The sequence below is a fragment of the Photinus pyralis genome, unplaced genomic scaffold (assembly GCF_008802855.1).
Source record: "Photinus pyralis isolate 1611_PpyrPB1 unplaced genomic scaffold, Ppyr1.3 Ppyr1.4_LG8, whole genome shotgun sequence".
Taxonomy (NCBI): domain Eukaryota; kingdom Metazoa; phylum Arthropoda; class Insecta; order Coleoptera; family Lampyridae; genus Photinus; species Photinus pyralis.
In genome coordinates, this window is record NW_022170819.1 from 33602184 (window position 1) to 33625926 (window position 23743).

A 23743-nucleotide genomic window follows, 5' to 3' on the forward strand; every position below is an offset into this window, starting at 1 on the left:
TCTAAAACACTATTAATAAAGTGGCTTTAAGAAATGTGTTATTCAACGCCATATTCGAAAAACTTTCACAACTCCTGGGGGATAATCAGGAACTGTAATCATATCTATGAATATTTTACTTGGTATTTGGAATATGATTGATCCTCCTCCTCCGTTGCTAAAGGTGTAGGCTTTATAACCAGTGTGGCGCTGTCTAAACTCCTTTCTAACTCTTCAGGAGAAAATTCAGTATTCAGTAGGTATCAAAAATAAATAGTACCATAGAGGAAATACAATTAGTACCTATCTGTTTTTACAAGTTGCTATACAATTTTTATGACTCTTTAGGAAATACTCGAAACTTTAAAAATGGTCACCAATATTTTGTTCTTGAAATACGAAAAAGCATCTTTCTGTTTTTGTTCTTATCAATCTTATCACAAAATCTCATTACAGAACGGTTTATAATGATTAAGGAACTCCGGTTGGAACTTCAACATTTCACCAAAAAAATGTACCTATTTTGAGTTCCAATTTCCAAAAGTAACTTCTATTGTTATTAATAAAAGTACCTCATACACCCTCAACGGTAAGATGAAAAACCGGCGTTTAATCTTTTAATTGTAAGGTTTAGAGCCAATAAATTTATTAGGAAGATAAGTAGCCGATCTATTGTATCAACATCATGGAATGTATCCAGAATGGACACGTGATTGGGGCGTAAAAAGACTTGAAATTTGCATTACGCAAAATAAAGTTTTAAAACTAAGAAGATGAACATGGTAATTCCGATACAAAAGAATCCTCTAAAGCTTTCTTATTATAACATAACATAATATATTATATTTTTGGCTCCCATCATACTTATTCGTAATTGTTGGTAGCAAATCGGATAATGTAAACAGAAAACCACCAAAACAACCCCTAACAAAACTCGAAAGAATAATCGTATGAAAAATCGTACGGGAAATCGTAAGCAAAATCACATAAAGTAAACTGCACTTTAGATTAGATATTTTCAATGTTCTGAACAGAACTAGAAAATTTCACCAAAAAATAGGACAAAATATCTACTTCATCTGGTAGCTCTTGGAAGTTGGAGTTGACAAATATAACTATTTTTTCTTGTAAAGATTAGGATCTTCGTCTGTTTTCGACAAACTGTTCGTATCAAGATTTGTTATCATTTTATTCTTATAACTACATATAGGTCTTCTAGTATAAAACCATTCGCAGGTAGCCGCCCACTGCAAAACTTATGTCTTTTCCTTTGCTCAGTGTTCGCACCTGGTCCGAGGTAAGAATTTCCTTAGATCAGTTTCGAGTATTCTGCAGTTTTCCGAATTTGTAAGGTCGGGAACATATAAATAATAAGAAAACTATGCAAAATTTTTGCTTTTGAAACTGAGGAATACAAAAAAATTCTTATGTAGAGACGTATAGTTCACGTAGAATTTAAGTTCTGTGTAAAATGTGGGGTGTCCCTTCAATGGCACTAAAGTTTATTGTGATAAAGATTTGCAACTGTTTTTAAAATAGGAAAATGGCTATTTTAAGAACTTTTTCGGTAGTTTTGTTCTGAGCAGAGTGCAGGATCGCAGGCATATACCGGGATGGTGACTTGAACAACGCACCATAGGAAATTCAATAGTAATTTCTTTATTTCTGATTATTGCCTTCCCTAATTATTTTAGAGATAGTCTATTTAGGTTTTTTGTAGAGAAAAAAATTACGAATCCAACCAACAAATTGGATAACTAAAAACTGGCGCTTTTAAGCAAATCAGTGGTGCCATGGTAGTTTTGCGATCAAACAAAGCTCACTGATGGCGCTAATGGGAAATGCAGGCGCGTTTGTTTGATTTCATAATTCCATGGCATTACAGATTTTATAAACGCGTCAGTTTTTAATTTTTAAATTTTTACTGTTTCTGAATTTATAAAATAGAAAACAATAGTATCTACAGATTCGCAATTTTTTTCTCTACAAGAAACCTAAATAGACTTTATTTCTAAAATAATTACGAGAGCCAATAATCGGAAATTAAAAAATTACTATTGAAATTGCTGTGGTGCGTTCGTCAAGTCACCACCCAGTATAATAAGATTGAGCCATGTATAAGTAATATTGGAGTAAGTTGTGATTTCATATTTGGCAATTCTTTTTGTATTAATTTTTGGGGGAGCTAATTTAATGATTAAGTAATAAGACTGTAGGATTAGTGATGATGTTCGGAAGAAGTTCACCTTTGGCGGCTTTGGCACAATGAGAACCGCCCTGGAACCCCCTAAAGAAGACCCTCTTCAAAAAACTCGTTCTAAGGTTTTGTTTGAACTTTGTGGGAGGCATCCAGATCCATAACTCGAAATAAAATTGTCAAGTTCAGTCAGAAGAGCCTACAGCTATTAAATTGTAAACTAAATAACACAGGAATGAATTTTTTTGCGTACGTTCATCACGTAACATTTGAAATATTAAGGTATAGGTTATTTAAAGGAGGTCTGTAGAATGTGATGACTCAGTTGACTTTGACTTACTTGAGAATGTAATAACAAAGGAGCATTATTGTCGGGATGTTTGCATGGATTAATTTACCTCTTTATTTTTCCTACGCATAAAAATGAGATAAAAGTAGGTATAATATTGTAACGTTATTTATAAATTCGGGTTCGATTTATATCAAAACTAAAACACTATAAAAACCGTACAATTTATATCGATTATTTATATCACACACACTTCGCAATTTATATTTCCGCGCTCGATCTCGTTCGGTAGTAGACTGCCGCGATGTTCGGTCCGCAACCATTTATACACGCAAGCAATGTAAGTCCAGAACATCCGCGTACATTCTCGAATAGTCCTATACAAATCCCACTATCGCGCGCGTAGAAAATTCCAGAGCGCCAAAGGCGACGTCATGTCTGGAGCGTTTCCGTTACAATATTCCTTCTATAAATTCGCTTTGCAAAACGCGCCATCTATTCTCGTGTAGCGCCAAGTGGCAATTTATTGTTAAAGAGTTTGTAACATCGGTTACCTTTAAAATCCACGACTTCTGCGCCCCCCTTTCAGATTGTCGCGTCCAGAACTAAAAAATCTCGATGTCCAAATCGGTTACCTTTTTTTTCCGTAAGGTTGTTTCACTATTCTATTCTTACACTATGCTAATACGTAAGGGGGGCAAAGTGCAATTTGTTCTTGGATTGTGTAGAGCGTCGGTTTATGGGACTTACGAGCTATTTTCGCAAATACATAAGGGGCTACGCGGAAATAGCAAGATATCTTAGCGACTTAACGCAGAAGAACGTGGCGTTTTGGTGAGGCGAAGCTCAGCAAAGGGCATAGGAATGTTTTGAAAGGCACACTTTTATCAGTAATAAGGCGCAAACGGCTCAAAAAAACACGGAAATCAAGAAACTGAGAAAATCAAGGACAGTATGAGCTAAATGCGCGTGTCGATGATAAGCGCAGATACTGCAGGTGAGAGAGAAGGGAAAACTAAGAGGGCAAGCTGTCTCTTACGGTTACGCATCCGATTGGTTCCTTCAATTTAATTTCAATGCGATCGCGATCGCTTCTGTTGAAAGAACCAATCAGATGCGTAACCGTAAAAGACAGCTTGTCTTCTTAGTTTTCCCATCTCTCTCACCTGCAGTATCCCCGCTTATCATTGACAGTCCATTTACTTATTATATGTATCGATTATTCACGTTGATTTAAAATTTGGACACATTATTATTCAATACGACGTTTTCATTTACTAAATTGGAAAATTACACTTTCGATTAATTTGGCCTAATCGAAAATTAATAATTCAAGCGACCCGGCGAACAGCAACAAATCACTCATTTTCCATTCCAACGATGATATTGCTACTCGTAGCACTGATTGCTCCAACCCGATGCGCACTCGCTCCACCAGAAACTAGGTCGTTATCAAAATGTCTCGGTGCCATAAGTGCCGCTTACTTCCAACCTGGTGATCTTACATTGATCCAAGGAGGTAACGATGACGTACTGAGTGAATTGTTTCGTCATGGTGCGATAGTCAATGGTGGTGGTGGTGGTTTTAAATACAGACGAGTTGATAATTATGTCATGGAAGTGGAGTTTTCGTATAAAATCAGGAACCGCTTGGAGAAAGTTGAGATGTACCGAACATGGAACCCTCACGCGAGGTTTGTGGTTTTTTCAACGCGCAGCCACGGGCATGCGGACCAATTTGCTCAGAAAGTAGCTAAACAGCTACGAAAGGCACGAGTTGTGAACTACGCGATAGTGTTGGCGGATGAGAACTCGCACTTGGTGCACGCTTGGTTCGCCAATAATTCCACCGGGACACGACGGGTTGAACCATGTACGTTGGGAGTATTCCAAAACGAAACCGATTTGTTCTCGGAGAACCTCTCGCGGAATTTACGCGGGCGCAAGCTCAAAATTTGTCCGATTGTCTGGCCTCCCTACGTGCTACCGCCAGTCGGCGGTGAATTTAGGGACGGGTTGGAGGTGAAGCTCGTCGAAATGATGGGGCAAGTGGCGAACTTCACCGTCCAGTACCTACCGTCGAATAACTCTCAGGATTGGGGCTTTATATCCGAAAACGGCGCCGCGTTGGGTTCGCTCTCGTTTTTGAAAAGCGGCCAGTGTGACGCGGCAATCGGCTCCATGGCCCCATCCGAAGATCGCAACACATTCTTTGATTACGCTATTTACAGCTTTCCAGAGTCGCTAACCTGGTGCGTGCCGCACGCTAGAGATGCGCACCAGTGGGAGAAAGTCTGCATGGTGCTACCTTTATGGGTGACCGTTGCTACGTACACAATTTGCATAATCGTGGGTGTACTGATATGGGGTTTCTCCCACGTTGAAGAAGGCGAAGCAAGGAACTACCGTAGTCTGGTGGAAAGTCTGCAGGTGTCATTTTCGATTCTGAACAACCTGTCGGTACGCGCACCTCCCAGATTGTTTAAAGCCAGGGCTCTCTTCATAACTTGGGTTCTTTTCGCTATGCACATGGCAGCAGTCTACCAAAGTTTCCTCATCAGCGTACTAACCAAGCCGATATACGAGCAAAAGATACGAAACTTGTCCGATATTCTTGACCACAACCTGGACATTTGGATCTTGCCGAATTTTAAAAGGTACTTTACCGCCCAAAACGATGGTACCAACGTCAAGGTTCGCGAGATCTGGAGGACGTGCGACGAAATCGACCGCTGTCTGTACAATACGGTACTAACGCAACGGTCCGCCACGTGCACGCCCCGTCATTTCATCGAGTACGCCGTGAATCACTACGTCACCGAAAACGGGGAACCGCTCCTCTACTGTTTCGACCATAGCATTGTGACCTACCCCTTGGAGATGCTGATGACGCGCGGTTTCCCGTTCACCGACTACTTTCGCGAGCTGATCCAACGTATAGCGTCGGCCGGATTCGTACCGTACTGGGAGAGGCGCATTTTCGAAAATCAACTGAGATCGGCCAGCAATGACGTGGATCATTCGAGCGGCAGCGGGATGGGGATGGAACATCTCGCGCTTGTTTTCGGAATGACGATTTTGGGACACTTTTGCGCACTTCTTGTGTTCTTTTTAGAGCTGTACATTTTTAGGCGTACATAGGCGATCTTTCCTTCCATTCTGTGTGACGTCATTTTTTGGCGGCAAATTTAAGTTGCAGCGCTTTCGGCAGTTTTGTTCTGATTGCGTCGCCGTAAATTAGAAATTTGAAAAGCCGATTGATAAGTTGTCCTCCATTTAACTATAGCGGACGTTATTTACATTGAATGCTATTGTTCTGTTACACTATCCCCTTCTTAAAAGTCGTATGCATCTGGGGACAATCCATTTCTTGAACTAGTGTCCCAAAGATGTCTCAAATAATTAAAAAATAAAATATAAAAAATTACGAATTATATCACTTTTGTCGACTGTAAAATTCTCTTCGAGTCATTTAAATTTAATTTTAATATTGACCAGGAATAACTTTGGGTAACCTTAAATTGCATTTGTTGCAGACCATGCATCTATATTTCCCCGTTACATGATCATGATCTTCAACTTTTGCTTTCTTAATTATCAAAAACACTTCTTCTTCGACTACACTTCAACAAATAATTCTCATCGAACTCGGATTGACAAGAAGTTGGTGCAATTCCCAGCAACAATGAGGCAAGCACTTATGATGTTGAAAGATTTTAACAACTGCTCCGTAAGAACAACATCTCACGTATTAGATACAGTTCAAACGATTTCTTAGATCTAGTGATGCTTTGGAAAAACAATGACAGCAATTTTCTGTTCTGTTCTGTTTAGAGTAAAAAAGTTCCAATAAAAATACTAAAATTTGTATGTAAAGTAGCAAGATTGTAAATATGAGCAATCCCTTCATTTCAAAGTAAACAGACGGTGAGGTATGCAGGTACAAACTTACTTAAATCCTTTATGAATGCGCAAAAGTTGTAAATTATTTGTCACATCAAGGCTTTACAGGCGCGTCAATTGTGTAAAGTTTGGTATATCGTATTATTAAAAACAACACCTTTAGATAGTAGTCGACGCGACGTACATAGGTAGGTATATAATTTATCGGGAGCAAATACACAAGAGCTTGATTTTTAATCGGATAATTTTATTTTTACACGAAAGTGTTGTTGCCACCGAAAAAACTCGAGACCAAAAGTGTGATAAAATCGCGACAGTTTTAGCTGGAGCGATTTTATTAATATTATCCTTTTGATCGAGAGTTTTTTCCAGGAGGCAACAAAATTTTAATGAATTAAAAATAAAATTATCCTGATTTAAAACCAAGGTCGAGTGTATTTTAGGGATATTAATAAAAGAGAGTAAATTTTACAACCACTACATATTTTACGCATTCCTACACGCATTTTTATCGCTGTTAAAAAGCTACGTGGTGTTTAATCAGATAAAAAATCATCTGATTGGTTAGAATTTGAAACAATCACCAAGCTGATAGGTCGTATATTAATGAAGTGTATTAATCATATAAAATACATATGCCTTATGATTATTTGCACATTACACATAAGTATATAAGAATCTGTTTTTTTGTTTTTTAGCAGAATTAACAAATAAATATGCTGATTGATGCGAATACTTTCAAAGGTATTCAAATACTTTCAAAAATATTCTAATACTACCAAAGATATTCGAATACTATAAAAAGTATTCGAATACTTGTCACTCAAATACATTAAAAATTTAAAATAGTACTAGATAAAAGTCTTAATAATACTTAAAAAATGTCAAGTTATACTTTGTATCGAGGCAATATGGAGGAACAGCGTTTTATGCACTGAATGTAGTTCCTTTCCCTGAGCTGAGGTTAGCTTTTTTTATATTTCTATTGTTATATACAAATTTAAGGGGAGTAAAAGCGTATTATTGTTATTATATTATTATATAGGAGGTACCAGGACCTGTCTTATATCAGTTATATCCTTAAGAATACGTGTACCAGTTTTCAAAGCGATCGTACGTCGTGCAAATGACACGTACACCTTTCTGAAATTAATTCTAGCGATTTTGAAACAGATCCTTTTTTGTCCGTCCGTGTGCATCGGGTCAAAAAGTTTCACTCCAGGCTCGTTCGGTATTCATGTTGTATCGGATTTTTATATTTGATTTTGTGATAACGGAAACTTCCTCTAAAAATTTCTAAATAGTTGTCAAATATTTGAATTACTTAAAAGTATTCAAATACCTTACGAAGTATTCGAATACTTTACGAAGTAAGTATACAAGTATTCGAGTACTTTACGGAGTATTCAGATACTTTGCTAAGCATTCGAATACTAAAAATTTGCAAAAGTATTTGAGTTACAAATACAAATACTGCTTCCATAAAAGTATGTAATTACAAAGTATTTGAATACTAAAAAGTATTTACAAAATCGAATACTGCCCAGCTCTGGTTATGAGTAGGTACGTTCGTTGACATTTTCAAATTTTGCACTGTGCTGTGTTCTAAACGATTTAGCTCGCAATATTGTGGTAGTGAAATTAATACTGTGATTTACAAAAAGAATTGTGTGGTGAGTAGAGCACAAAAAGGAAAAATTTCACAAGAAACCGTAATATGGAAATTTTAAAATTAAACATTCATAATAAATGATAATTTTCTTCCACGGGGATCGTAGTCCCCATTACACTGACTGGTCGCGTTACCTGCAGTCTGCACGCTGTATGGCAATACTTAAATTTCTCGTAAGTAAGTGGTAGCTCGGGGTTCCCCAGTAATATTGGTGGGTAATACGTTTTCCCAGGTTCCAATGTCTCTACTGCGAAAGGTATAAAAATGTGGTTCTGTTCTATAATTGAACTGTATTTCCTTATTTTTATACTTGCCGCAGATTCAGCTACTGCACCACTCGTTTTACTCGAAAATGAATCCAAAATATTTCAGTGGCGCCAAGTCATAAAGCTAGGAAAAACTGTCCCAGACTACTTGGGTGTGGCGCCAACTCCTAAGATTTTGACTCTATCTGGGAGATATGTCAGCAAAACACAAAATAGCAAAATTGTACACGAAAAAACAAACCGGTGGTTATATTAAAAAAAGCCCCCCTCCCCCACAATGTTGGGGATTGGGCGCCAGCTCTGCAATATGTGGCGCTAGCTGGCGCTACGTTTAAAGAAAACAGCGCAGCGCTTGCTGTTGGTAGTCATCGAACACAATGGTGGTGTTAGAGGCTAATAAACCACCCCCAAAAGTTAAAGGCTTTTTGCAAAATCTATAATTGCGGTAGGTTATCTTGAGCGCTAGAACAGAATACATCAAATTTTTACCCGAAAAGACAAAATGGTGGTGCCCCTCCCCCTACACTATTGGAGGGTGATGGAAGCTCTAAAATTGTGGCGCTAGGTCAGCAGAACACAAAACGTCAAAATTTTACCCGAAAAAACAAAATGGTGGTGCTAGGAAAAAGTCCCCCCCGCACTATTGGGGGGTGGCGCTAGCTATAAAATTTGTGGCGCTAGGTTCGATGAACACAGCGCTTGCTTTTGGATATGATCGGACGCAATGGTGGTGCTAGCGTTAACATAGCACCCCCCGAAAGTCAAGGGCTTTTCTGCAAAATCTATAATGGCGCTAGCTGAACTCAAAGTGGCGCTAGCCATAGAGATTCTAGCGCAATCTGTCTTTAGTCAGAAATTTGATATGGTGGTGCTAAGTTAACGGAGCCGCTCTAACAATTTCGCAAACTCGGTGCAGAAAGTGTGTAATTAATTACTTTAATAGTGAAGGAACTATAAAAACTCCAAATGTTATTAAATAAAAGTACGATTGTTGGAATGGCGACCTTCTACTTTCTTATCGATCGCATTACTAATGCAATATGTCCATTAACTTCATAAAAAAAGCACTTTACTGAACAAATGTGTTATACTAAAAGGTAGTGATTATGCCGTAAAGTGCTTCCAGTGTACACACAAAATACATTAGCGTACATGTTTACTTACTAAACAAATAAGTATGTATGTCGCTCAGCACCTAACGATTCAGTTTAAGTGTTGTAATAGAAGTAACACGACAATGAAAGTGTTTGCGCCGTGTGTCATTTTTCTATCTTTCTTAAGTACCACAATTAGTATTTCGCTCAAAAATAATCAGACGTCCTCGAAGGTATGTACAGAAAAAGTGATCACATCGATTTTTGGAGCCGAAACACTTTACTATGTATTCAATGGAAGTAGTGATCTGTTACCGTTCAATTTAAGAAATCCAAGGATTGTTATTAACACTAGTCGTCCTATACGTTCCTTAAAGAGGAAGATTTCGAATAATTTCATATTTGAAGTCAGAAATTTGAATTTTCTTAAAAAATTTATTTTTTATCTGCAATATACAGGCACATGGAAAATGTATGATCATGTCATTGCAAGATCACTTGTTGTTACCGATCAGGTATGGCGAGTGGAAATGATTTTCAGTGTACTATGGAATCACGGCTTTACATATGTGAAGGTTTTGGTGATCAACAAGGATGAAGATGCAAGATCGCTGTTATTTACAGCTAATCCGTATGATGTTCAGAACTATTGCGGCAGACTTCCGAACAGAATGCTTCTTCAAAGCTGCGATCAACCGATTGCCGACACCTTTCCACGTCGTATCACAAATTACCACGGATGTTACATAGCATTCTCTTCTGATGCCTTTACGAAGTATTTGGATAAATTTAATCGCAGAAATTTTACAATCATTATCGCGGTTGAAATGTTCAATATCTCTTTAAACGAAGCTCAAAAGAATCACGAAACGATCAGAGTAGATGATGGGCAAGTAATTGGCTCTAGGTCAGGAAATTATCGTACGACTCACGTGTATGCACAAGACGTCATGGTGTGGATAGTTCCACCAACAAATGCGATTTCGGCATTGGAGATTTTGGCAGTTAATTTTGATCTGGAGGTTTGGATATTAGTTTCGGTGATTTTTGCATTATTTACCTTAGCTTGGTATGTTTTGGACAAATTCAAAACAACCTTGGGCGACATTGTTCTGAAGACTTTTGGGATCACGCTATTTGGAAGCACCAATCGCATTACCCAATCTTCAAAATTAAGATTCATAATTCTGTGCTACATTATATACAGTGTGCACATACAAACAGCGTACATCTCAAACCTAATGCGCCTGATGACTTCACCTCCAACAAGGCAACCGATTCGCAATTTAAAGGAACTGCTAGAGGCGGATATTCCAATTTGTTTGTGTGATAGTGCCGCTTTCTTGATGTATGGATCCAGGTTGCCAGAACTTGAAAAAATATACACCAAGATACAGTTGTCATGTCATTTCCGCAAAACTCGCGATCCTCGTGTGTTGCTGGAGGCTTGGTTTGCACGTCCCAATTTCTCGATCGCCCTCCCATTGAAAACACTACACGTACTGACACTGAGTTTACAAATGCGCACTCCAAACTACTTCGTGCATAATCACATTTTACCTCCCGTGATGCACACGTTTGCAACTGGAAAAAGTGGTTTCATTATCGACAGTTTAAACATAATCATCGAGAGATTGACCGAAAGCGGGTTGTACGATAAAGTAGACAGAGATCAGAAGTTTTACGAAGACCTCAAAAAACGAGTATTAGCGCAAGAAGAAGTAATAGTAGCGCTATCTTTGGAGCACTTGAATGGAATTTTTATTGTATACTGTTTTGGTTTGTTATTATCTGTATTGGTGTTTATTGTAGAACTGATTGTCCATCGTTTTTAAATGTCGTTTAATCCGCAAATTGCACTTTACTCACTGAAAATGTATTAAAAAGTTATTGTCAAAAAGAGGTTGTGACGTTATTTTCTTTACCGTGTAATCTTTGCGTTGGCCTATATTTGAATTACTATATGGAATCCCTCTCGAATAACATTATGTGAACTCTTACCTTTATATAGCAATCCTTACGCCATCTAGGTGTTTACATTATAACCCGATCCTTTATTTGCGATATAGTTTTCTTTAAAAAAAAACCTTTTTTCTCCAACCACCTGAATAAGACGCTATTTTGTGACAGTGTTCGGTACCTAAAATTGACGTTTTGCGGATTAATCGCTTTCACCATGGCAACTGTACAAAAAGTGGATACTTTTGGTCCTAGTACCAAAAAGAAATTGACCTTGAAAGTTGGCCAATTAAAAAATTACAATCACGGAGATATGTCACATTGACATCGTTTTACATTGCAGATTGTAAGATATTTCTATACATACAAATCAAATATTTTTGCGTATTCAATGCAAATAGTGATGTTACCTATACGTATGTACATGTATTGAAAATGATTTACGCTCGCATGTGTAACGTAATTTACATATTCCGTGAACGTAATTTTAATACGTATACAACCCGCCGTCGCGTGTAACGCCATCTACTTCAGACCCATTGCACTATTATCTGTCATTTTGAATTCAAAATTGAAAAAGTTAATTGCAATTAATTTTAATTAAAAAACTGTATGGTAAGTTTTTTATTTCAATGCAAAATATAACAATATTTATTGTGTATACAATAAAATGACTCAAACTGATAGCGACATGGATTTCACTCCGCCAGAGATTATAGAAACGGCAGAACATGCTACCTCAAGATTTGCTCCCTACAAAGTCGCGAGAGGTGAGAAGTAAGAAGTAAGAACGACTAGGTTATAAGTTAACCTAAAAACTAGAGTGGCATGACACGTGAGGACAAGAAAGCGGAAGTTCTTATACTAGTAGTGAAACTGTGACTGAATCTAAATTCGAATATAATTTGAAGTAAAGGGGGTTGGAGAAAAAATTTTATGTTTTATTCGTACAAAAAATGCGTTTTCGGGACTCGGAAGGTTGCTGGACTCCGCTAACGCTTCGTCCAGCAACTATCTTCCTCGTCCCGAAAACTGACATTTTTTGTACTAATGAAACAAATAACTATTATTTGAAATAATCTATTTTAGGGTACTTTCGTACTCCCTAAGTTTTCTTACTTCTTATTTTGGTTTTACCAATTGCTTCCTGACGCCATTACAATAAAAAACGCTCTACATATTTCTACCTTACCGACTGAAGAATTGACTGAAGAATTACCGCCATTTCATGTGAAACCGATATTTGAACTGATGGCCCAATTTTACGAAGTTCGTTGACCTACGATTCATTCCTCCGAAACGCAAGTACTTAATTAACGAGACGTGTGTAAATTTTTAATTAACGTTATGGATGTTACTTTGAAGAACTTGCTCGTGTAATTTCTTTTGAATTGATAAGATTGCTTTGTCATTGAAGATAGATTCAGTTATTTTATTTGTACATTTTATAGTATTTTTCTCTTAAAACTTTATGTCACTTTTTGATATCTCACACCGATTGTGAAAACCAACCCTTAGTCGAACCAAATCTTGTTTTGTTGTAAAGTCATTTGAATTTTTGATTTTTTTTTAGTATTGATTGCAATTCTACGTACAAGAATAACCATTCGTGTCTTACGTTAACCATTGCTTATGCGATATATTGTGCAACGCGAATCATTACCCTTCTTATATTTTTTTGTTTTTGTGTCTGACTGTTTCAGATTTGCAGTTTCGCGTCCTCTGAGCTCGGAAGGTTGCGACCGGAGTTCAAGGTAAATTTAGTTATTTTCGTCGTTTTTCCCTTTTAACGTTTGATTACATTTTGGTTGTTGATACTACTAAAGAGTTGTGATTATTACTTTGTTTGAAAGTCACTTAATGATTATAGCTCCGTTGTTTCTACGGAAGCCCTTTTGGATAAATATTTTCCCAGGCTACGTGTTGGCTTCTCATTTGTTTTATTAGAGATTATTTTAAATTCCCAGTTTGTTATACTAGATCGATATATTACAGTGTCAGATTTGTGATATTTTGAGATCTTTGTTATTAAACTACCCGCATTTATACATCAAATACTGTTTGTTTTCTCCATAATTGTGTATTCCTTTGAGTTTAGTAAGACGAGAACAAGGATCTCTTGGTCTGCCTTGTTCATCCCTTTAGTATTCCTCTCTCTCTAAATTTATCAAAGACTAAGTGGCGCCTATCCGGATTACTTTTACTGTTTCCTTCCCTTTTTGGCTTATTTGTGTGTGTATAGAAGAACCCCATTTTCACCCCGACTCACCTCTACTTTGCCTGAGCTTACCGTGTGCTTATCTAAGGTAATTTTGTCACGTTGGCCCAAAGTGAACGTAACAAGGTTTGTAATCTTTAATAAAAGTTCTGCAATTTACTCTTATGCCAAGATACATTCTCCATTCCAAAACTATCGCACATAGCTCGGTTTCGACGCACGGGTAGTTACAAAACCAGGTTTGAAATTCCCTCTCGTACTAATAGATCTGATACTACGTCAAGACGTCGCCGTCGTCTAGTATAAAAACAACCACGTCACTCACGCCCACGCAGGTACCCGCCCACTGCAAAACTTATGACTTTTTCTTCGCATGGGCTAGATAGAGATTACAATATAATGGCACAATTTTCCAGTGGGCGGCTACCTGCTTGATTGACGTGACTGTTTTTATACTAGATGAAGCAGACTGTTCCAATACACCTTGTCTGAGCAGACTCCCTATTTCGGCATCAAATCGCGAAAGCAAGATTACGCATACAAACTGATATTCTAGGACAACTTCCCTAAAAGTAGTTCGCAGAAGTGCGCCCGAGTAGACGAACGGGCGGACAGACAGGCAGACGTATAAAGGCACGAGAAAAACGAAAAATGCGCTAAAAATGTTCCTATATAAAGAGGATACACATTGTTTAAGCAATACAAATAATAACTTCCCCCCTCTGCAAGGGTTCCGAATATTAGTAATTAATAATACAAAAACCAAAATTTAAAAAAATAATTAACAAAATCAAAGCTGTTCTTGAGGACTTCCGAAGTGATAATCCACCCTGATGGTTAGGCAACACACGTTTACAGCTGAAACAAACATATAATATGCTCTGTATATAACCAACGACCGTTTTGCGCAGATGCCGAATACTAGGGGATTTTCGTAACGAAGCTAGGGGAGAATGGAGAGAAGATGGCGACGAGGTCGATGGAAGACACACGCTTTCCCGGTTTTTTTTATTATTCTTGATTTTTGTGATGATGGTGTTTTGAAGGTGTATTTACAGGTAGTAACCATTTTATTCTTTCTTGTACTAGCTATTGATAATTGAATTTCTTGCCACAATTTGATATTATTTACATTTTGCTGATTTTGCATAAACTACGATATCTGAATCATGGCGTACTCCATGCCTTTGTTTTGAGTACCGTTAGATGAATCCTGTTTGTAATACTGTATAGATGATTATGCCATTATTTTGTTTAATTAAGTATTTATTTCTGTTATTCACGAGGGGTTGATTATCGGTGTGATGTTGCTCTGTGCGATTGACCCGTAACTATTCCGTGAGGGAAGTACCTAATACAGTTTGATTGTTCGCTGTATCTGTTACTTTCTGTTTCGTGGTGCGCTACAGTTCTTGTGCGTTAGCTATACGAAGGGGGGCTCTTTTATTTGATGTTTCGATGTTTGTGTGTGCGAGTGGGTAATTCTGTCTCCGTGGAGTAGGTACCTAATGCAGTTACATCTTTCGCTGTATCTGTTGCCTACTCGTCTCGTGCGGATTGTAGTTCTTAATATCTTAACAATACGAGTGGGGGCCCTCTCATTTACATTTCCTTTATTTAAAATATGTTCTGTTTGAGCGATAATCGATTTTCACCTGAATACTTGCTATTGACCAATGGCATTCTCACATGTACTTTTCGTGGTAAATTAAATTATGTTAACGGAAGGCTGGAGTAGAGCCACACCATTTACATGTTTCCTATGTACATGAAATTTGTTTATTTGACGAGTTGTGTTATTTCTATTGATCGTACAGGTATTTTGATGTGTTTTTGTACTGAATTGATTTATCATGTTTTCCACTGCATTTATGATGTCTTGTGTATTTTGTTTTTATGAACTTGTTTAATTGCATTTGATTTGATTATCTGATTTTTATCACACAATTTGAGATGTTTTATTTATGTGTATTTTCTCTTGCATTTTATTGCTGTAGGTGATTTATTTCATGTATTTGTGTGGCCTATGCCAGGGTTTTAGTCCCGGAGAAGGTTTCCCTGGCATGGTCTTGTGTGTGCGTTAATATATTTATTTGATCTTGTCATTTCTTACGCACAAAAGTTCTGTCTTTTATTTAATTCCCTTCCCGATTATGTCTCACGTCCCAACACATAAAAGAACCGATTACACAACGTAGGAGTCCATTCGTGCCACCCATATCGAGCCGACTGCCATCCAAATTCAAAAGTGCCGCGAGACTACCTTCGTTTCGACTTGAAAGGTAGGTGGTTCTGCTTGTAGTTTTTGCCAGAGTTGCCAACCGTAAGTATAGGGTAAGTCAACGTTTTCCGTGTCGGCTTGATAGACCCCCCTAGGAACATTACAACTTAGAATCAGATTTATCAGTAGGAGAGGGAATTACAATCCTGGTCTAACTACCCGTTACAAGTGCGTCGAAGCCGAGCTATGTGCTATAGTTTTGGAATGGAGAATGTATCTTGGCATAAAAGTAAATTGCAGAACTTTTATTAAAGATTACAAACCTGATGACAATAACATTTTAATACATTTTCAGTGAGTAAAGTGCAATTTGCAGATTAAACTACATTTAAAAACGATGGACAATCAGTTCTGCAATAAACGCAATTACAGATAATACCATACCAAATAAGTATACAATAAAAATTCCATTCAAGTGCTCTAAAGATAGCGCCACCGCGTCTTTTTCTTGCGATAATTCCCTTCTTTTGCAGTCTTCGTAAAATTTCTGATCGCTGTCTAATTTACCGTACAACCCGCTTTGGGTCAATCTCTCGATGATTATGTTTAAACTATCGATAATGAAACCACTTTTTCCAGCTGCAAACGTGTGCGTCACGGGAGGTAGAACGTGATTATCAATAAAGTATGTTGGAGTGCCCATTCGTAAACTCAGTGTCAGATTGTGTAGTGTTTTCGATGGGAGGGCGATCGAGAAAATGGGACGTACAGACCAAGTCTCCAGCAACACACGAGGATCGCGAGTTTTGTTGAATCGGCATGACAACTGTATCTTGGCGTATATTTCTTCAAGTTCTGGCAACCTGGATCCATACATCAAGAAAGCGGCACTATCACACAAACAAATTGGAATATCCGCCTCTAGCAGTTCCTTTAAATTGCGAATCGGTTGCCTTGTTGGAGGTGAAGTCATCAGGCGCATTAGGTTTGAGATGTACGCTGTTTGTATGTGCACACTGTATATAATGTAGCACAGAATTACGAATCTTAATTTTGAAGATTGGGTAATGCGACTGGTGCTTCCAAATAGCGTGATCCCAAAAGTCTTCAGAACAATTTCACCCACGCTTGTTTTGAATTTGTCCAAAACATACCAAGCTAAGGAAAATAATGCAAAAACCACCCAAACTAATATCCAAACTTCCAATTCAAAATTAACTGCCAAAATTTCCAATGCCGAAATGGCATTTGTTGGTGGAACTATCCACACCATTGCGTCATGCGCATATATGTGAGTCACACGATAACTTCCTGACCTAGAGCCTACTTGTCCACCATCTACTCTAATAATTTCGTGATTCTTTTGAACTTCGTGTAAAGACATATTCAACATTTCAACCGCGATAATGATTGTAAAAGTCCTGCGATTAAATTTCTCCAAATACTTCGTAAAGGCATCAGAAGAGAATGCTATGTAACATCCGTGGTAATTTGTGATACGACGTGGAAAGGTGTCGGCAATCGGTTGATCGCAGCTTTGAAGAAGCATTCTGTTCGGGACTTTGCCGCAATAGTTCTGAACATCATACGGATTAGCTGTAAATAACAGCGATCTTGCATCTTCATCCTTGTTGATCACCAAAACCTTCACATATGTAAAGCCGTGATTCCATAGTACACTGAAAATCATTTCCACTCGCCATACCTGATCGGTAACAACAAGTGATCTTGCAATGACATGATCATACATTTTCCATGTGCCTGTATATTGCAGATAAAAAATAAATTTTTTAAGAAAATTCAAATTTCTGACTTCAAATATGAAACTATTCGAAATCTTCCTCTTTAAGGAACGTATAGGACGACTAGTGTTAATAACAATCCTTGGATTTCTTAAATTGAACGGTAACAGATCACTACTTCCATTGAATACATAGTAAAGTGTTTCGGCTCCAAAAATCGATGTGATCACTTTTTCTGTACATACCTTCGAGGACGTCTGATTATTTTTGAGCGAAATACTAATTGTGGTACTTAAGAAAGATAGAAAAATGACACACGGCGCAAACACTTTCATTGTCGTGTTACTTCTATTACAACACTTAAACTGAATCGTTAGGTGCTGAGCGACATACATACTTATTTGTTGAGTAAGTAAACATGTACGCTAATGTATTTTGTGTGTACATTGGAAGAACTTTACGGCGTAATCACTACCTTTTAGTATAACACATTTGTTCAGTAAAGTGCTTTTTTATGAAGTTAATGGACATTGCATTAGTAATGCGATCGATAAAAAAGTAGAAGGTCTCCATTCCAACAATCGTACTTTTATTCAATAACGTTTGGAGTTTTTAGAGTTCTTTCATTATTAAAACAATTAATTAGGTACACACTTCCTGCACCAAATTCGCGAAATTATGAAACCTCAATAAAAAGCTAATGTAGTTCGCTGCAAATTGATAGCAAGTAAGTCCTTGATAGGTATTGTTAGGCATACAAAGTCATGCGGACGTTTTATTTGGCTTCAGCACCTAGGGTAATAATTGGCCACCCTGTACCTATGTTTGAATTTCAATTTTTATTCTGACGTTATATGTGGTTATAAAATGGGTAGTACCTAATAAAGCGTGGTTTACACGCTACGATATATTGTCACAATTTATCGAAAGGATCGAATTGTGACAATTTATCGTCGCGTGTCTATAGCGATTGATTGGAATTTGATTTCTGCAAATCGTAGCGATAAGTTGGAACCTCTAAACAATAACCTCCCTTATTCTCTACGATTTGTGACTCAGTTTCAGTTTTGAAAACATTTACACGATGCCAGTTAGTGTAACACGAAATATATGAAACGCTACACGAATATTAAAAGGTCCGATATCTCGAAAACCAGTGAACGGATTACGAAGAAATTTTGCAGGTGGATTCTTTATCAAATTTGTAGATCGGAATTCGTGAACTGGCAATGCAGAACCAAAAAAAACCTTTTGACATCTCCGTTAGATATGAACCGAATTTCATAAAATTCAAAATGGACATAGCTCCAGCCGTATAATACGCGATAGCAAAAGTTGACTCTAATCGATTCAAAATTCCCATGTTTGCATCCTCGACCATTTTTGAATCGAATTGTAAACGGTTTTATTTACGAAGGTAATTAAATGAAACTTTGTATGTATACACTACGAATAGAAGTAAAACTATTACGACATCGTCAAAATATTATTTTGCGCATGAGCAATGCTAACTTTCTTATTTACAATAGTTATTTATACAGTGATATTCATGTAGAAGTAGACAGGGATTTCCTATGTCTACTTTTACATGATAAAGTCTCCTGAAAGACGCCTAATTTCATGCAACCAAAATAACTTCTTGAAACAAATAAAGATCTGGCTGTCATATTAATTATTAATTTGAATATTGTTGCTTTAGCTTCACAGAAAATAAATCTCTTAAGCTTCTTTAACTGGTATCGGCACTATACCAATTGGAAGTATCAACTTTTTCTTTAGTTGAATACATCGCACACCAACCGAAATTAAAATAGGGAAGTCAAAGCATAATTAATTAGACAGGCAGATCCTCATTTGTTGTAGGTAGTTACTTTGGTTGCATAAAATTAGGCGTCTTTCAGGAGGTTTTTTTATCATGTAAAAGTCACCTATAACCCGCAAAAATACGGTGAGTCGGTGTTCAACGACTGAACAGTCAACACCTTTTGTATTCAGATGTAGGTAGTTATAAATTCAGTTCATTTCCTTCATTTGTTATACGGTTGAGACGCCGCAACGATCTAAATTTTCGCGAATCAAGATAGTGGGATTGTGGACCCCACTACTTTAGGATGGTAATTACCACACAATCGATGCATTTAAGACTTGTTCGTAAGGCGCTTCCTATTCAATATTGACCACGAAAACAACTTTTATTATCCTTTATCATTTTTACCCAAAATCGTCCTGAAACCATCATTTTCATGCCTACTTTCTGTCAACAAATTTGAGTTTCCATGACAGAGGCAGTTTCCTGCCGCTTGTCACTTTACCGGCCGCATCTGGGATACTTCCAAATGTCTATAATGACTCTTGTCATCACTAACAGATTGACATCAATCAAAAGTTCTATATAAAAATTGAAATTTTATATTAAAATACGATTTCGGGTAAAATTTAATACAAAACTCGGAAATTAAAGTACTCGACCCCAAAGGGGCCCTGTACTTCGATATTTCCTCGCCAGTAATGCGTCATTTTTCTGACTTTTATATAAATAACTATTATTTCATACTGTCCGCTATACAGTAGGTACATATTACATCATTCATTTGAGTCCGGAAAGTGATCTATTACATCACAAGGCCGGAAAGTGTTGCGTAGCAACTGATACCCCCACCCCTACGCTCGAAGAGAATTTAATAATCATTGTCCAAGAATTGTCATAAGAGTTTTGAGGGAGAAACATTTTGAGGGGGAAAGTTATAGCACACATCACTTCCATTTCCAGAAACCACCCCCGAATCTACATCCTTTGCAGTACTTATTAGGAGTACAAGATCTGATAATCTTTTTCCAGGAGCGAGCCCTATGGGCTAAACGTTGGGGAGGGAGGGGGGAGGGAGAGTGTTCCGTACCCTTCACACCACTGGGATCTGCGTTCTCTGCACTATACTTATTAATATCTTATAATCCTTTTACGAAAACTGTCATGATTGAGGCAAAATCGTGGTGTAACTGAAAGTGATACCGGAGAATCTGGGGACAATACTCCCCAGCAGACGGCACTTCTACTGCCATTTCCATAAAACCACCATGAAAGTTGCGAGGGTTACACGGAGACATCAAGTCTTTTTTGCGGGAAGTATTACTAAAAGATATTCCGTACAGACAGACAGACAGATCGACAGACAGATCGACAGACAGACCGACAGGCAGACAGACAGACAGAAGACAAAAAGACAGACCGACCGACAGGCCGACCGACAGACCGACCGACCGACAGACAGACCGACAGACTGACAGACAGGGCGACAGACGGACCGACAGACGGACCGACAGACAAGCCGATAGACAGACCAACAGACAGACAGACAGACCGACAGACACACTGACATCATCCAGATTTTGTTTGATTCGGTTTCCTGGTGCTTCAAAACCGTAAAAAAAGCGGGTGGTTATTTTTACTCCGTCACTAACGTGCGGGTGGTAAAAAAACCATGTCAATACATCAAACAGATGATAATAGGCAACCAACTTTACACGTACTGCCGAGCGCGTATTTGATTAATTTTGTGCTTATTACAAAACTGAAAGCGTCGATAGGGGGTCTCAAAATTCGAGAAGAGTTTTAAAACGTGTTTCGGGAGATTTAATATAATTCTTGAAGGAGACAGGGTTTTAAAAGCAACACTCATTTGCTACGTGTAATGTTTGTTGCCTATAGGAATGCATTGACATGGTTTAAATTTGAGAAAAATTCCCTTCCCTGTATACGTGACAGCCACGTGGCGTGATCCCTGAGGACCTGAGCCTATCCTAGGAATTTTTCTTTCAGTTTTGAGATCCAGGATTAAAGACCGGGTGACTCAGATAGTCGATGGTCTTTTTATCGGGGCCTCTGGGCTAATCACTGATTCTTTTAAGTATCTAAATCTGAATAGAGTCGAGATTAGGAAGATCATCGAGGTTCTTATGGGATGGTGGATGGTCAACTGTCACAACATTGGGCTTGAAGGGGAGCTCACATGCAGGTTCTACGGCACTGAGACACCTTGATCAGAGACAACAATTTAGAACGCCGGGGGGGGGGGGGGGGATTGACTGTGTACCAAAGAAACCAAGGAAAGGGGGTCTTACGTTTTCTGTTTGCGTCAGGGGGTATATGAAATAAAGTCCATCACAAGACACTTCTATCATTTCCACAAAACCACCATGAAAGTACTGACGGTAATGCGAGCAAAGGATTGTCGAGTCCTTCTTTGTTGAGGAGTAGGTATTACTATATAGACCTCCTGGATCTATGTTCTCTGCATAATTTATAATTGGGGAAGAAGGTGTGATTATCTTGTAACTGTCATAAGAGTCATGTGGGCTAAACGTTCTATGGGGGACAGTATCACAGCTCATCCATTTCCATTTCCAGAAAACTATGATAAAAGTACTGAGGATTGCAGGAAAAGAGTTGCCGAGACCTCATTGACTGGGAAATCTACCTGGGGGTATTCTAAAACCCCAGGTGTGTACGGTCATTGTAGGAAAAGAGCTTTCCCAAAAATCGCCATGAGAGTGCTATAACGTTTTGCAGGGGAAAGTGATACCGTGGGTTTGGGGGGACGGAATAACCCCCAGCACACGACACTTCTATTCCCACTTCCAGAAAACTACCATATATGATAGTACAAAAGGTTTAGGGAACAGGTTAGCAAGTCTTTCTTTGCAGGGGAGCATTACGTACCCTCCAGACTCCCAGATCTACGAGTACATATTCTCTGCGGCGCTTTTTAGGAGAAGGGGGATCTGATATAGTCCAGGGAATAGAGGGTTTTAACTTGCAAAATGAGAAGTAGTTCCAATTTCTGAGAAGGATTTTAAGGATGAAGCTGAACTGAAGTGAGCTAATTTTTTTGTTTCAAACGTATATTAGAAAGCCCTACAATTTCACAGTGATTCAAATATCCCCACTAGCAAGGGTTGAAAGTTGAATTATTATGCATTCCCTTTGGTAAGGGTGCAGCGTAGGGGATTTATACCACGATAAGTTCAAGATATTTTCTCATAAAACTCTTAATTATAGAGATAAAGTATAAAATTTGGTTAAAACATCTACATAGAAATTTCAGAATTCTTCAAAATATAAGCAACTCTGAAGCTCTATACCGTTTTTAATAAACATTTCACAAAAAAGTAGTGTATATGAAAGTTGTGTAGAATTTTATAGTCTACAATTTCTGATAACAATATTTTTTTGTAAAATGAATCTATAAAAAGATATGATTGAAAAACTAAAAAACCAACCAAATCTCTTTGGTTTTAAGGGTGGTACGGGGGAAGCACAGGGGATGGGAGGTCGAAAACTTGGATTCTTAACCACCAGATATTCTTTCATGACATGCAAAAAAATTGGAACTACTTCTCGTCTTGCAGGAAATGGTCCATTTTGAGTATTTCCTGAACTATAGTTATTTAGGACAATTTAAGGTTCTATTAACATGGGATTATATCTGGTCCCGCATCGTTCATTGGATATATCGACGTCGACTGGAGGAATTGCTCTGAGGATAGGAAGTCCTAAGTGGGAAGGGACGTGTTAAAAAATCAAGTACACTCTTAAATATATAGAGAAGGCACATAACATAGTTTTTGGAGTCTCTGTTTGTCACATAAATGTTGATTTTATTTTTCTCCGTATGGTACGTTTATATATTGTCAATATAATTGACTCCCGAGCCAATAGCTTTTTTGCGATCAAGATTTTTGTGGATGACCTGTACGCTACGCGTCTTTCTCTTTTGTCTTTTCTCATCGTTTTCGAGTTAAAAATTTGAAACTGAACCCACCTTCGTTTCCACCCGCACTAGTTTTATCTTGGCTAAATCTCAATACGGAACCAACTCAAACTTTACGACTCGCGTCGTGACCCACGCGTTCTAATCCGTCTGGCGGTCCCTTCCATTAAACGTATTCTCATGAAGCTTATTCCGACGAGTTTGCGGTGTTCCAACAATACAGTGCTCCGTGTTTACCACCTGCATTACGAATTGGGTAACAGCCGGTCATCTCAAAAGACCGTTGACCCCTTCACGAGGACATACGTTCCTGATCCATTGTCGATACTCGCATAGAAACTGGATAATTCCTTTGGATTCAAAAAATTAAGGTCACGATTGAGTTCAAAATTCCGCTAGGTATTTATGCACGTTTTGTCCGTCCGTTCGTTCTGC

General features: G+C 38.0%; 2 protein-coding genes across 2 annotated transcripts; both read left to right on the forward strand.

Moving 5' to 3' along the window:
- The first annotated feature begins 3845 nt into the window (after window positions 1–3845).
- LOC116179564 lies at window positions 3846–5606 on the forward strand. Its single transcript, XM_031499361.1, has one exon. The coding sequence runs from the start codon at window positions 3846–3848 to the stop codon at window positions 5604–5606; it is 1761 nt and encodes a 586-aa protein (XP_031355221.1).
- A 3906-nt stretch (window positions 5607–9512) lies between these two features.
- LOC116178946 lies at window positions 9513–11264 on the forward strand. The gene has a single exon (XM_031498612.1). The coding sequence runs from the start codon at window positions 9544–9546 to the stop codon at window positions 11233–11235; it is 1692 nt and encodes a 563-aa protein (XP_031354472.1). The 5' UTR covers window positions 9513–9543; the 3' UTR covers window positions 11236–11264.
- Window positions 11265–23743: the final 12479 nt, after the last annotated feature.

Excerpts from the sequence above, each read along its gene's own strand:
- LOC116179564 (XM_031499361.1), top strand. The coding sequence starts at position 3,846 with ATGATATTGCTACTCGTAGCACTGATTGCTCCAACCCGATGCGCACTC.
- LOC116178946 (XM_031498612.1), top strand. The coding sequence starts at position 9,544 with ATGAAAGTGTTTGCGCCGTGTGTCATTTTTCTATCTTTCTTAAGTACC.